Genomic DNA, 14,621 nt, shown 5'->3' with positions numbered 1-14,621 from the left:
ATTATAGAAAATTTAAGAAAGGTTTATAAAAAACGTCATACCTCAGAAAATAGGATAAGAGCGTTCTTATTTCGAACACAGATTTACGACGCCGAGAAAAATACTGAAAGAAGCCGCAACCAACCCCTGCTCCAGAGAATTGTTTTTTTTTAAAATTAACACAGTGGCGAAGCTGCACTTTGTAAAAAGAAGTGAGAAAACTGAAAAAAAGAAGCTGCAAAAGTTTTTGCAAGTTGCTGGCATCAAAACGCCAACCAGTAGATTAGGGGTCTCATCTGATCCACGATCGCTTGGGAATAGGCATACACTAGCCACCAATAAAGCCTTGTAAAGTTTAAAACAAGCCATGGAACAGAAGTTTACCATGTCCTGGAATCGATCCACCGGCCTGTAAATTCGAATTCTCGCATTTTCGAATCTGCACAACGGTCGCTTGCACACCGAAAGCCTCAATGTTATTAAATTGCGAATACTACCGAATGCGGTACCGAATGTGTTTGCTGGCAAAAAACCTGCAGGGTAAGGTGTTCGCAGTCCAACCTCTGTAGGTTCAAACCCGAATATGACCTTGAAAATTGGTATTCAATTGTTCGGTTGAACAGAAAAATGTAATTCATCATTCGTATAAAGTTTTAAAACACTGACTTCAGTAAACAATTTAGACATTGCAATATAATGGAATTTTGAATGTGTCAAGTAAAACGTGAATTTTAAAAATCAACAGGTATCAAGTGAAACGCCATAATGTATAGCTAGATAACAGTGTCATGAAAAACTTGGTCAAAAATTGATAACTACTCGCGCTGAAAAAAAATAGACGACCCGAATTAGTCATAATCAAACTTTCAGAAGTCCTGAAAGAAAATAAGCATTCTAATTATTTGCTTAAAGCGTGCTATAATATAAAAAAGCTTTCAAAAGACGAAAACGTATCTTCGCTCAAAAGACGAAAACATACTTTCATACATAAACTTGATGTTGGTAGCAGCAAAAATCACTATAGGGAACAGTAGGGATACATAAATTTTCCAAACTACAATAATTTCAAAAAATATATATCAAAGTTTTACTGAAAGCCTTTAAAAACTATTCACAACCACGAGATTGCAGATCAAAAAAGTTTCAGCTAGACACCTCAATCACCCATCGAGACACCTCAATCATCCTGACGCTGATTTTTTTTCACAGATTTATTGTAAAAAAAATCCGACTACAAATATCCTTCCATTTTTGGTGCCGGGAACAAATCTTGCATGTTTAGATTGCTACAAAAAATATTCTTCCACTAGAAGAATAAGCTGCAACACAGAGGGGGCGCTGAAATTTGCAAACAAAAGCAGACAATATCTTTTCGGTAGCAAAAAACAGGTTTAAAAAATGGGTTTAAGAAGTTGACAACAGACAGTTTGAAAAGAGTCGTGAATGCAAGAAACTAGAAAAAAAATCAACCTAAAAATTTCAGAGAAAAAAGTCCCTAAAGCTTGTTGAAAATCGAGAACGTATGATTGACCTTTTTTCAATAAAATTAACCAAATTTGAGAAAACTGGATTAATAGTTACATTTTTTTATTCCGCTGGGAAAGCGAAAATCCATTTTCGAAACTAGAATTCGGTCACGTTTTTCGTGACTTTTGTAATTTTGCCGTTCGATAGTTGAATTTGCCTTTATTACAACAAAAATAATGAAGTTCAAAGTCAAACCATGCAAAATCAAATTTGAGCGTGAAATCTTTTTCCTGAAAAACAAACAACCAAAAAATCACCAAGATCTATATAAGAGTATTCACAACTTTCATGAATTTAAAAATAAAATACCACCTACGGAATACGAATCTAAGACCTAGAGACGTAGCTTCTAACGTCTTGGCAATTGCGTCATATTCTCTCCTGCCTTTCAAACAACAGCAAAGCAACCAAAAATCGCACAAAACACATGAGAACAAAGCATGACACACGCATTTTAGAGAAAAAACACGCGCCCTACACCGGTATTGAAATTAAAAACTTTTGCTAAGCACCAATATTTGCCAGTTATATTGTAAAAAGTGAACTCATGTTATAACAACGCTTATTTGCATAAATTAATTGTAATTCTAGACTACAGCTTGTTGATGTCTGTACATGTAGCAACCTGTAATTCTAGATTACAGCTTGTTGCTGTACAAACAAATTGTAATTCTAGACTACAGCTGGCTGCTCTACACGTAGTTAAAAGAGTTCCAGCCATAGCTATCTTGGCAACAAAATCAGAATAATAAAAAAACTGTAAGCACAAAGATAGCCACTTGCTAAATTAAAACAAGAAAAATAATAAAAAACTCCTAGTCAGAAAAAAAACTATCAAATCAGCCTAGTCAGATCCAGTAAAAACAAACAATATTAAAATTCACAGAAAATCAGATCTGATTTTATTACAAAAAAAAAGATGATAAATCTGATAACCGCTAGATTAAATCTGAAAAGTTCCAAATCTAAAAAAGAAAAATTTTCTAGACACCTTTTTAAAAACGCCACAGTCTCTTTTTCTTTTCATTTCTTCCCGAATTTTTCAAACTTTTTAATTGGTTGAGGCGACTCAAAAAGAAGCTTCAAAAACGAAATAGCATCAGCCCAGCTAACCATGTTAGTCTTTTTCATTGACGAACAAAAAATATATCCAGACCGCTCACTCAATTCGGCAAAACTTATTCGGACTGTTTGATACAGTTCAAATCTTCATTGAATTGACTCAAAAATGAACACAGAGGCTAAGCTGCACTCTGTAAACACCAGCGAAAAACGCCAAAAAGTAGCTTTTACAAAGGTTGCAAAAAGAAACAAGACTGCTCGTATCAGGGCGAAGCCCTGAATGTTCCAACTGCCTTCTAAGGTTTTATGGAGCAGTAATAACATTAAAAAAATAAATGAAAACAAAATAAAATTTTTTTCTAAAATTTGAAATTTTTTTAAATGAAAATCATCTCCCCACACGCCATATAAAGTACAAAAGGATAGATTTCGCTCCTTGAAACAAATCAATTATGGCATTAAGCTTCTTTCAACCAATTTGGAACGATTTTAAGACGGATTAACTCTCCGCTTGCGCGTTAATAGCGCGAACTATATTGCGCGTTAATTGTCCCAAACTGGCCGAAATTGCAATCTTTAAACCCCCATAACTTTACTAAAAATGATCACAGGTGGAATATCTTTTCAAATTTGAGCTTAAGACAACAATAGCTTTCGAACGATATAAAAAAATTTCGTCAAAAATGGTTAGTAAATAAGTTGAAATTTGTCTGAAGAAAAAAAAACCCACCCCGAGCAAAAATATTCCGTTACTTTCGTATCGAAAGTCGGAACAAAAACAAAATTAGTCTTGGAAACTAAATATTTTCTACAGAATTGAACCTCAGTCCTCGGACAATCAAATTTTCCAGTTGACTGCCCTATACAATTATTGTTCCGACATTCGATACGAAAGTAACGGAATATTTGTGCTCGGGGTGGGTTTTTTTTTCTTCAGACAAAATTCGACTTTTTAACTAGCAATTTTTGACGGAATTTTTTTATATCACTCAAAAGGTATTGTTGTCCTGAGCTTAAATTTGAAAATATATTTCACCTGCGATCATTTTTCGTAAAGTTATGAGGGTTTAATAAAGATGGCCATTTTGACCAATTTGGGACAATTAACGCGCGATATAATTCGCGCTATTAACGCGTAAGCGGAGATTTAATCCGTCTTATAAATCGTTCCAAATTGGTTGAACGAAGCTCATTTGTCATCACTGATTTGTTACAAGGAACGAAATTTCTCTTTTTGTTCCGACTTTTGATACGAAAGTAACGGAATATTTGTGCTCGGGGTGGGTTTTTTTTTTCTTCAGAAAAATTTCGACTTTTTAACTGGCAATTTTTGATAGAATTTTTTTATATCATTCAAAAGGTATTGTTGTCTTGAGCTTAAATTTGAAAAGATATTTCACCTGTGATCATTTTTCGTAAAGTTATGAGGGTTTAAAGATTGCCATTTTGACCAATTTGGGACAATTAACGCGCGATATAATTCGCGCTATTAACGCGATAGCGGAGATTTAATCCTTCTTATAAATCGTTCCAAATTGGTTGAACGAAGCTTATTTGCCATTATTGATTTGTTACAAGGAACGAAATCAATCTTTTTGTACTTTAAATGGCGTGTGGGGGGATGATTTTCATAAAAAAATTTCAAATTTAAAAAAAAAAATTTTCATTTTATTTTATTTCATTTAATTTTTTTATGTTATAACTGCTGCTCCATAAACCTTAAAAAGCAGTCGGAACATTCAGGGCTTCGCCCTGTTACAAGTAGTCTTGTTGTACTTTATATGGCGTGTGGGGGGATGATTTTCATAAAAAATTTCAAATTTTAGAAAAAAAAAATTCATTTTTTTATATTTCATTTAACTTTTTTTATGTTTTTACTGCTGCTCCAAAAACCTTAAAAGGCAGTCGGAACATTCAGGGCTTCGCCCTGATACGAGCAGTCTTGTTCAATTTAAGCTTGTAGAAAGCAGCAAGGAGAGCTCCGAACTGAACAAAAACACAAATTTTGAACGTAATAAATTGGAATGTAAGTAACTATTGGCAACCACACTAACTTTGCATGTAATAAATTGAAAAGTATACAGCCAAATTAAGTATAAATTATGAGTTGCGAAAAATGCGGAACACACTGAGTTTCTGAAAAGTTTCTGAAAAGGAGTTTTCCTTATTGTACTGTTGTATGAAATCAAAAGCTTTATTCTGTTCATTTAACGAAATTAAAAATCTTCAACTGTATTAACTTATTAGTAGCAGCAGTAGAAGTAATAAATTTCTGTGTTTCACACAATGTATCCAAGCCCTGATTAGTTTCTCGTTTCAGATAACAGTTTTGCATTGCAAATTTTTGCTGTACAATCACATGCCAACTTCCAGGTGCAGTTATTCCACTCGTAGCAGATCTCGAACTTAATCAAGAATATTCGTAAAAGGCGTCGTTTCAGAAGATTTCATTCTCTTAAGTCGTTTCCACTTTTAACATATTGGCAAGACAACAGGTTTGGTACATGAAACTCTGCTCAAATTTTCTTTTCGTCGGACCCCACTGTATATGAAGGTACATCAAGTTTACTTATATCATATCGTCCCAACAAAAAATTCGGAAGCAATATCTTGTTCGATTGAACACACGTCGGTACAGGAAGAATCAACACCTAGACTCCTCAACTTCTCGTTGTATGAAGTATTGCTACCGCAGATCTATTTCACTTCGCGGAATTGTCTCTAAGTTTGATGATATCACATACTTGAATAAGTTAAAACATTGAATCTCGTCAAGAACAAGAATTATGAATGATTTGTCAAGTTTAACAACTCTGCTTTTGTAATTACATTCGAAAAATTATTTTAATCATGAAAATCGATCTGTTCAATTTAAGTCTTGCCTGATAAACAACGAAATTCTACTCCTACAGCTCCTAGGTTTTTTTTGGGTATCCACTGCTTTGATTTCGAAAAAAAAATAAACAGATTTCTTGAGATATGTGAAATGCTCTTACGAGCACCTATGTCAACATTAAATGTCCACAAGTATACCATATTGAGTTCAGTTTAAAGATCTCTCTGGAAATACTAAATAAACTTTGTCGAAATAGCACGCCATTACTCTTTGCAGACGACGCAAAGCGAAAGTTAATCGTAATTCAAAACTCAGTGTGCCCCAAGGATGCTACTTTCCGGAACTTCACTTGTTACAGGTGTGTTTTGATTTAGCGCTACAAATTCGAATCGATTGAAATTCGGATGAGAAATAAAGTTGCAATAATTGAATCAGATTTTTTCCGACTCCATATTTGAAAAAAAGAGAACTCTGTAATCGAACATTTAGCTGAAGTCTGTGAAAGGAATGAACATGAACCGTGTTTAATGTAATTCGCATGCAATCTGCAAAAAATTGTGTATTGAGAATTTTGAAACATTGGAGATAAATGATCGTATTATCTCCAGAATATTATTCTTCGAAAAATTTAGAGAGTACGCAGAGAAGTTTTGCAATTTTCAACATTGACTTTATCGTTTTTTTGCAAAGCGGACTGATAATGGCAGATTTCCAGTAGTCTGAAAAATAACTTGTCTGATTCATTTTCAGAAAGATTTGAAGGATAGAATGCAAGAGATGCATGAGTTTCAATAAACAAAATAGGGGTAAATCGTCTGGTCCATTACTTTTGTTAAGATTTAGAGACATGCAAATTTCATTTATTTCGAGCTCAGTAAAACCTAATTGAATCAAGTAATAGATATGGGGCTGCCGGAAACGAAGTCCGGAAAACGTACTCGATGTAATATACACTGAAGCAAAAAAAATCATAAACCATTCAGCCTTGAAAATGTCCGAAGCCCTAATATAGCAATTCGGCAGCCGACTTTCAAGGTGCCACAAAAGTAGCACTCAGAATTGCGACTGAGTTTTGAACAAAAAAAGTATCCTAGTCAAATCACGCTACGCTGCACAAGTGCAAATTTCACCAAATTATCTTCTTTTTGATTTAATGTGAAAAAAACACCGGAGCACTGGGTAGCTTGCCACTACGTGAGAAAAACGTTGTCCACTCCCAAGATACCTTAAGTTCTCCCTGTTATAAAATGGTTAAGTGGGAGCTAGTTTTTCTCGATAAAACTAAAAGCCCACAAAGACAAGAACATACAAGGTAAGTTAAATTACAGAGCAGCGCGTGCTAAATATATGTTACTTGGCCTCAAGTAAAAAAGACTTCGTAAACAATAATCTAGATACATAAATTCAAATTAATCAAGATTACCCAAATTCTCAGCACTCGTACAACTTGAAGCATTCAACTGAAGTCACTGGCACTTTGGCAGCTCTCCGGGTGTTCTCAAAAACACTACGCAAATAAAAACAAGCCAATGAGTTCTTGATATACTATTGGTTAAAACAAAAACATCAGTTGCCATAATCTGAGATCTGTTTTTTTTTTGCCAATTTATTTGAATTCCTCCAAAAATCCGCGGTGGAACTCTTCAAATTTGGTCAACATAGATTCTATTTTGTCCTCTGGTGGTAAAATAGTTGTCCTGAAGTGATAGGTTCCGGGTAGTTGCCCAAAACCAGATCCAGCCACAACACAAATTCCAGTTTGGTCCAGAAGTTTCTCTACGTAAAAGGCATCCGGCGCAACTCCCAATTTTTTGGCTGCATCAACCGCTTTCTGAGGTAGTTCAATTCTTGGGAAGCAATACATTGCCCCCATTATCGGGTTAACTTTCATGCCTGGCATTCTTGAAAACAAGTCATGCACTTTTACTGACTTGCTTTTCAGGGTTCCTAGAATTGCGTCTCGTTCTTTCACAAACAAAACGTGCGATTCCTCACCTGGTTTTGGCGGATTGAGAACAATAGCCAGAGCTACTTGACCTGACGATGCTGAGCAAAGCTGTGCAGACTTCAATTTCTTCAACTCGGTCATCACGTTTTCATCAAAATTCACAAACTCGCCATATCCCCCTCGAATCCCGCATTCACCCATGAAGCCTTTAGACATTGAGTGAAACGAAACCAGTTCCAGAGAGTCTTTATGTTCCGATTCCATCAGCGCTTTTTTAAACGAACAGAACTCAGATTCAGGATCGTAGACGTTGTCTTGGTATACTTCGTCCGCCATTAAAACCAACTTATGAGTTGCCGCAAATTCAATAATTTCATCTATGTTTTTCCGATTCAACACTTGACCGGTCGGATTTCCAGGGTTGATCACACACAACACTCGCGGAGTACAAGTTTCGAATGACTTTTTGTACGATTTCTCCAATTCTTCTATACTCAGAGACCATTTGTTATCTTCGTCCAGATAGTAGTCAACTTTCACGGCACCAATTTCTGAGATAGTCGCAGAGTATAGTGGGTACTGGGGAATCGGGATCATCACACCTGTAGTATCTTTCCCTTCTCCAAAAGTTGCCGTCAGCAAGGTCAGTTTGATAATCTCACTCGCTCCGTTAGAGAGTATTATGTTATTAACGTCTGAAGGATAACCATCTCTTTTCTCAATGAACTCTTTCACTATTTTTCGGCAGTATAAGTGACCTGTACTTTCACTGTACGAACCCAAACTTCGTCCCGGAAGCCCGTCTAGGACTTCATTGGCCCGCTTTTCCACATCTTTGGGGAAAACAGCAGGATGACGGCCGATGAGTTCTGGATACATACATGCTGAGAGAACTTGGCGTAAAAAGGATATTGGCTTTTGCAACATAGCTTGGCAATCTCCAATGTTGGCTTTGATGACTTCGTTGAAAGGAAGTTCATTCCCTTTTCCTTGAGCAATCAGCTCCTGGTAATTGGTTGCCTTTTGAACAATCGGCCCACGCACAGCATACTGTACATTTTTAACGTGAGGGTTCATCGAATTTTCGGTAAGAATTGGCGTCCATTTGGTATGATTGCCGTTACTGATAGTCATGGTTCTCAAGGGCGAGTAGATAGAAGAAAAGTTTACAGTTTTCGAAGAGTAATGAACTGTTTTTGTTGAAGTTTTCTGATCAGAAGAACAAAGTACAGACGATACACACAGAGTTGAACTAATATAGAATGAAAGTTTTGAACTACACGATATGATTCTACCAAACACAAGTCTGTTGTCAAAACGATTTATACTGCTAGCAAAAGAGCTTGCTCCTGTTAAGAACTGAGTTGCTTTGTGCATGGAAAGACTGCGATAAAACAAGAGATATCTGAAAATAAAATACGACCAGCTACTCATAAAATCAATCGAATTCTATTCATATGGTTGTATTGCCATTTTTTGTTCAGCAGTCCAGGTTAAAGCAGAACTTGAAAAATAACTTAAGCTCAATTAGACTCAATTAGATTACCACAACAAAATCCAAAAAATGCACTGAAATAAAAACGGTTTCGCACCGCGTTAGCCATGTTCTCAGCTAAATTAGTAAATTAGGCTGAAGTATCAAAATATAGAAAAAACAAGCTGAGATAATGAAAAAATTTTCTTAAGAATTCTATGCTCTTCAATTTTTGTAAATAAAAAATATCATATTATTTAACCAAACAATCGTTTTGATAATCCTGACCTCACGTTTTTAGACTAATCTCAAAAAAGCAGGTTGACTTATGGCAAATCTCCCAAAACAAAAAAAAACATTTGAAATGACCACAAGAGGCACTGCCTAATGGTCATAAAAACTTGACTTGACAGCATTTGAAAAAAAAACTACAAATCAAAGGAACAAGTCTCTATCCGATGGGTCTAGCGCAAAAGGCCGCTGGTAACTAAAGCAGAATGGAGTTCCTACCCAATTTTGAATCTTTCAACCAATCTAAAACATCTTTAATTTCAGTTTATACCATATACTAATAATTTACCTCAGTTACTATTAGATCGAGATGCTCAAATCATGTTTTATCAACGAATAATTCAACCAATCACATTCGAGCATTATCTTTTCTGGTTTAATATTCGGATATTTATGAAACTAAGCGGATTAATTAAGAAGAACTGAAACTAATTTTGAAATAAATAACTCTTTTCTTTATAAAACATCACTTGCCTTAAACATTGCGCTCAGTAAAATAGGCTACAATAAGAAAATCAATGAACTATCAATGAGCCGAAGTATCAGTTCGCCGAACATACGTGAATCATTATTTCATACAGTCGAAGCTAAATTTCGCGAATGCGATACCTTACAAACAGCATTGCAATCTAGCAGACAGAAAATGATAGGAAATCCTCAAAGTCAATGCTCGGTACTACTATGATAGAGTGGTCACTTGAAAATAATCAGGTCCCTTGAGAATAAGACACATAGAGCTCTCAAATCGTTTATTTCGCCTTGCAGAAAGCTGTCGCAGTATATTTTCAAACAATTTTTTTTTAGTTCATAAGAAGAAGAGAAGAAGAAAGAACACTTGAATTACTATACAATAAAAAGCCGAGGCATCAGTGTAGCAAAGTGTAAATAATAAAATTGGTTATAAATTCATTGGTTACATCAAACAAAAACAAAACATCAGAAAACAAGCAATAAACAAAACAAAAAAAAACAAAATCGGTTACAGTTCGGAAATTGGTTGATTAAAGTATATGAAGTTTCGGATACTATAGAAAATTAAAGATTTAAGAATTAGGAACAAGCTGGTAATAAAACTTTACAAACAATTTTACAGATAGTCCAATTATACAACGTATATGCAGAGTATATACAGTTTCTCTTTCAAGCAATGTGTGAAAAATTAAACTGAATTAAAAAATATAGAACTAGCAAAAACGGTAATCACGCCACGTATTTGTATTAGTACATATAGGATTGTTTCTCAATTCACTCACGTAAAATTCTTTCAATTTTTTCTTGAATTCTGTTTTCGATTTTTCTAAATTGCGCAAAATTATGGGCAGTGAATTCCATTTTTTAGAAGTCAAATGAAAAAATGATTTTTGTAGAGAAGCAGTCGAACAATGTTTGTCAAAAATAATTTGTTTCGTTCTTTCGTTGAGCCTATAATTGGCAGTCGGTAGTCTCAGTGTATTTTCAAAAGCCTTCTTTTTGTTTGTAAGATATTGGTATAAGTATGTTATACACTTTAACTCAATTCTTTTCTCGATTCCAATGAACGATTTGCTAATGCGAAGAAGGGAAGAAGATTTAAAATTCGATCTGAAATATGTTCTTTTTAGCGCCCAGTTCAACTGTTTCTCCAGAGATAGCATCAAAGTAGCATTAATTTGTTGTAAAAAAATTGCTGAATAATCTAAATGTGATAAAACAAGACAATGAAGCAAGGCAACTAATGATAATGTCGGCAGTTGTTGTCCAATTGTATCAATAGTTTTAATCCCTTGGGCCATTTTTTGGAGAATTGTTTTGATTTGAGCATGAAAAGATAAACTTGAATCAAGAATTATGCCTAAATATTTGCATTCTGATTTTTTGGCTACATAATGCCCACTAATTACTAGTTTATCAGTATCCACATTTTTGCTATCATTTTTTTGACAAAATGTTATAAATTCCGATTTAGATGCATTCAGATTCAATTGGTTCTCTGCAAAAAATTCCGTTAGATTATTGAGTGATTTTTGCAATCGATTCAAAGCATCCTCAGAAATTATAGAAGAGGAAAAAACCATACAGTCGTCAGCATATTGAACTAAAGTACAACCCTCATATAATCGCTCTTGTATGTCATTAACATAAATATTGAACAACAACGGACCAAGTACCGTTCCTTGTGGGACACCTCGTTTTTTTTCAATCCAGTCTGAAAAAATTCCATTGACGTTTACTCTTTGAATACGTTTGTTTAGGAAGCTAGCAATTAAAGCATTTGCTCCATTTGAAAAACCGAGAGAAAGCATTTTTTCAATTAAAACTTCATGCGAAATAGAATCAAAAGCCTTGGACAGATCTAATAAAGCTGCATGTACGATTTTTTTTGAATCTATTTGATTTCGAATACTTTCTGTCACATAAACAAGAGCATCTTGTGTTGAAATGTTTTTGCGAAATCCGAATTGAAATGGTGTCATTATTTGAAATTTGTCAAGATGTTCTGTTATTTGGGCATGTAAAATTTTTTCAAAAATTTTAGAAAAAGCACAAGTTATTGATATTGGCCGATAATTTTTTGCATCCATTGGGTCATCTTTTTTGAACAAAGGGGTTACGTTTGCTTTTTTCAGTTCGATCGGGAAAATGTTCTCATCTAAGCAAGTTTTTATGACAAAAGTTAAATGTGGAACTATAACTGATTGACCGTCAATGATTGCCCAAGCAGGTACGGTACAAGGTCCGAGAGGTTTTCCAACATTGATTTTTCGAACTATATCAAAGCATTGCTTCACTGTAATGTGTTGAAAATGAAAAGATGCAGATTCAGAGGCAGATTTGTTGTAATTCGGAGGCTTTTTAGCGCCGAAAAATTCGCCTAAGTTTGAAAAAATATAATTTAAATGATTGGCAATTTTTTTGTCTTGGGTTATCATTTCACTGAAGGAATTTCGTAGAACTGTAATTCGATGGTTGCCAGAACATGTACCTCTAACTTGGTTAATATATTTCCATTTTTGTTGGATAGTGCTGAGAAGTGAAAAACAATTTTTTGAATGATCGAATTGTTTACTTCTAATCAATTTGCTCATTTGATTACGTAAAAACTGGTACTTTGACCAATTATCGCTTGTGCTTTGACTGCGATATGATCTGAGTGAATTCTGTTTCTTAGTCAACAATTGCTGACATTCTGAATCGAACCATTCCGTTTTCAACACGTTTTTTGGTTTAAAATTACGAACAAACTTTTTTTCGATAGGAGCATGTTGCTGTAGAGCACAAGAAATTAAATAAATCATCGTCGAGAACATGTTTTGTGCGTCTGTACATTGATATAAGAGATACCAAGGAAGAGCGGAGAGTGAATTGCAAAATTCATTTTTCTGATAATTTTTCTTATTGAAAGTCGTAATTATCCTCGGTAAAATTTTGCCGCATTTTATATCCGTCAAAATAAATGAAGCAAAATGGTCGGTTTTATAAGGTGTATCAAAACAAAACTCAATGCCGTTTGTTTCATAGTCACTGATTATGTAGTCGATATGAGTTTTTGTTGAGGAACTAATTCTGGTCTCATCGTTTGGACAAAAAACCTTCAATCCATATGGAATAATTATAGAATCTAAATTTTCTTTTTCTTTGCTATCCAGATAATTTATGTTATAATCACCCAAAAGCGTAATTTTATTAGAAACTGAAAAAGCATTATCTATGTTAAGCGTTAATTGTTCCAAAAAATCAATAAAGTTTGATCTGCTTGGGTTATAACACAAATTAACTAACATTTTTTCTTTACTCGAAATGTTAAATGTAGATTTGCACTCAACCCACACTGACTCATATTTTTCTTTATCAAATAAATTTAGATCAGGCCTCAATTTCGGAGCCAATTTGACTGGTATATATAACAAAACGCCACCGCTTTCTTTTTTACCGCTGATTGCCTATCATATCTGAACATCGCATGCGTTCTAGGTTGGAAATTCCATAAATTGTCACTATCTTCTTTTTTAAGCCACGTTTCGGAAATTCCTATAATTGTGTTTTCGCCCATATCATCAAGAAATTTTTTCAATTGCATCCGTTTTCTAATAATACTTTGAAAATTCAAATGAACAAATTTAAGATTTGCACAATTTTTTGAGCAGATACCGTAGACTGTTTCAATGGTTTCGATAGGACCAGGGTTTTTTTCAACATCCCCACTTTGGGTCAGTAACAACGCGAAAAGGAAAAGATGAGTCAGTGTGGTAGCTCTCCGCTCATTTATCCCACATTTCGTTGATAATATCTTTTGCTGGCAGCTTAGATAGCCCCAGTAAACAATAGTTTTTTCTTTAGTTTCCATCTGAGCCTTGGAAATTAGAAAAATTGCACAAAACAACCAGAATTTAATATTCAGCATAATAGGTTAAATAAATTAAATAATCGCCAAAGTTTGCACCAAGAAAAAATGCGAAACTAGTATTTCCTAAAAAATTTTGCACCGTTTTGGAAAAATTGTAACATTTCTGCCGTTTTTGGATCTAAATTTGATGATTGTTGGGTTTGCTTCATTCTGGGGCGGGTTGTAATCTCACATGTGTTTGCATTAATATCAGAACCCCTAAAAGAATCTCTATAACTTTGCACCAAAATTTCAACACCCCCATCAGAAGGATGCAAACCATCCGAGCTAAGAGCATCTGTATTTTGACTAAAAATTTTGTTTATGTCTAAAATATCCAATTTTACTTCGCCCAAGTCTTTTACATTCCGTACTAAATTAAGAATTTGCTTGTTTAGCTTCTGTACATTTGGATTAAAATCTTTTCTAAAAGCGCCTAAGGGAGTTACAGTACATAGTGAAATTGTTTCTGGGGAGAATTTATGATTTATGAGATAAATTAGTTTTTCTAAGCTACTCACGGCTTCCTTCGCGTCGAAATCACTTGAGAGGCAGTCATTTATTCCAATTAGCGTAGTTACATGTTTAAAATGTCGCGATTTACTGTTTCTCACGCGTTCCAGCAATGCAGAAATTTTGTGCCCACCAAATCCTCTCGCCAACACATTTTCCGATATTTGTTCCCCATTGATTCTGTTAACAATTGAGTCTCCCAGTAATAGGCCAGAATATTCTCCTTCTCGTGGTAAAAATAAATGTTTTCGTTGCTGGTCGAATTTTTCTTCTTGAATATTGGTTGCTTGTATTTTGATTTCTTGGTTATTCTTGCTTTCTTGGTTATTTTCGCTTCGTTTGTTCTGATTTCTGCTCCGAGTTCCAATCTTGCTCCATTCGTTTTCAAATTTGTTTTCTGTAATTTTCGAATTGCCCGTGTTTCTAAAATTTTCTAGATCAAAAAATTTGTTTCCTCTTTCTTCCTCTTTCGTTGATACAGTTAAGTTTTCGATAATTCGTTTAAAATAAGTAACATTTTCGACTAAGTCTTTATACAGCTCGTATTTCAATTCGTCGTTCAGATTTCGGAAAGTTTCGAGGTCAAACATGTTGGCGATTAAAAGCGAAATTAAAAATAAGACATTAA

At 34.5% G+C, this 14,621-nt stretch overlaps 1 protein-coding gene across 1 annotated transcript; it reads right to left on the bottom strand.

The window, feature by feature from the left end:
• Positions 1-6,710: 6,710 nt before the first annotated feature.
• Positions 6,711-8,554, bottom strand: LOC134851664 (alanine aminotransferase 2-like). The gene has a single exon (XM_063867846.1). It carries the CDS (start codon positions 8,484-8,486, stop codon positions 7,011-7,013), a length of 1,476 nt encoding a protein of 491 aa, XP_063723916.1. The 5' UTR covers positions 8,487-8,554; the 3' UTR covers positions 6,711-7,010.
• Between the last annotated feature and the right edge of the window lie 6,067 nt (positions 8,555-14,621).

This window comes from Symsagittifera roscoffensis, chromosome 7 (assembly GCF_963678635.1).
Source record: "Symsagittifera roscoffensis chromosome 7, txSymRosc1.1, whole genome shotgun sequence".
NCBI lineage: Eukaryota > Metazoa > Xenacoelomorpha > Acoela > Convolutidae > Symsagittifera > Symsagittifera roscoffensis.
This window is presented reverse-complemented; position numbering and strand designations above follow the sequence as displayed.

Coding starts and splice junctions, on each gene's coding strand:
- LOC134851664 (XM_063867846.1), bottom strand. CDS start 8,486: ATGACTATCAGTAACGGCAATCATACCAAATGGACGCCAATTCTTACC.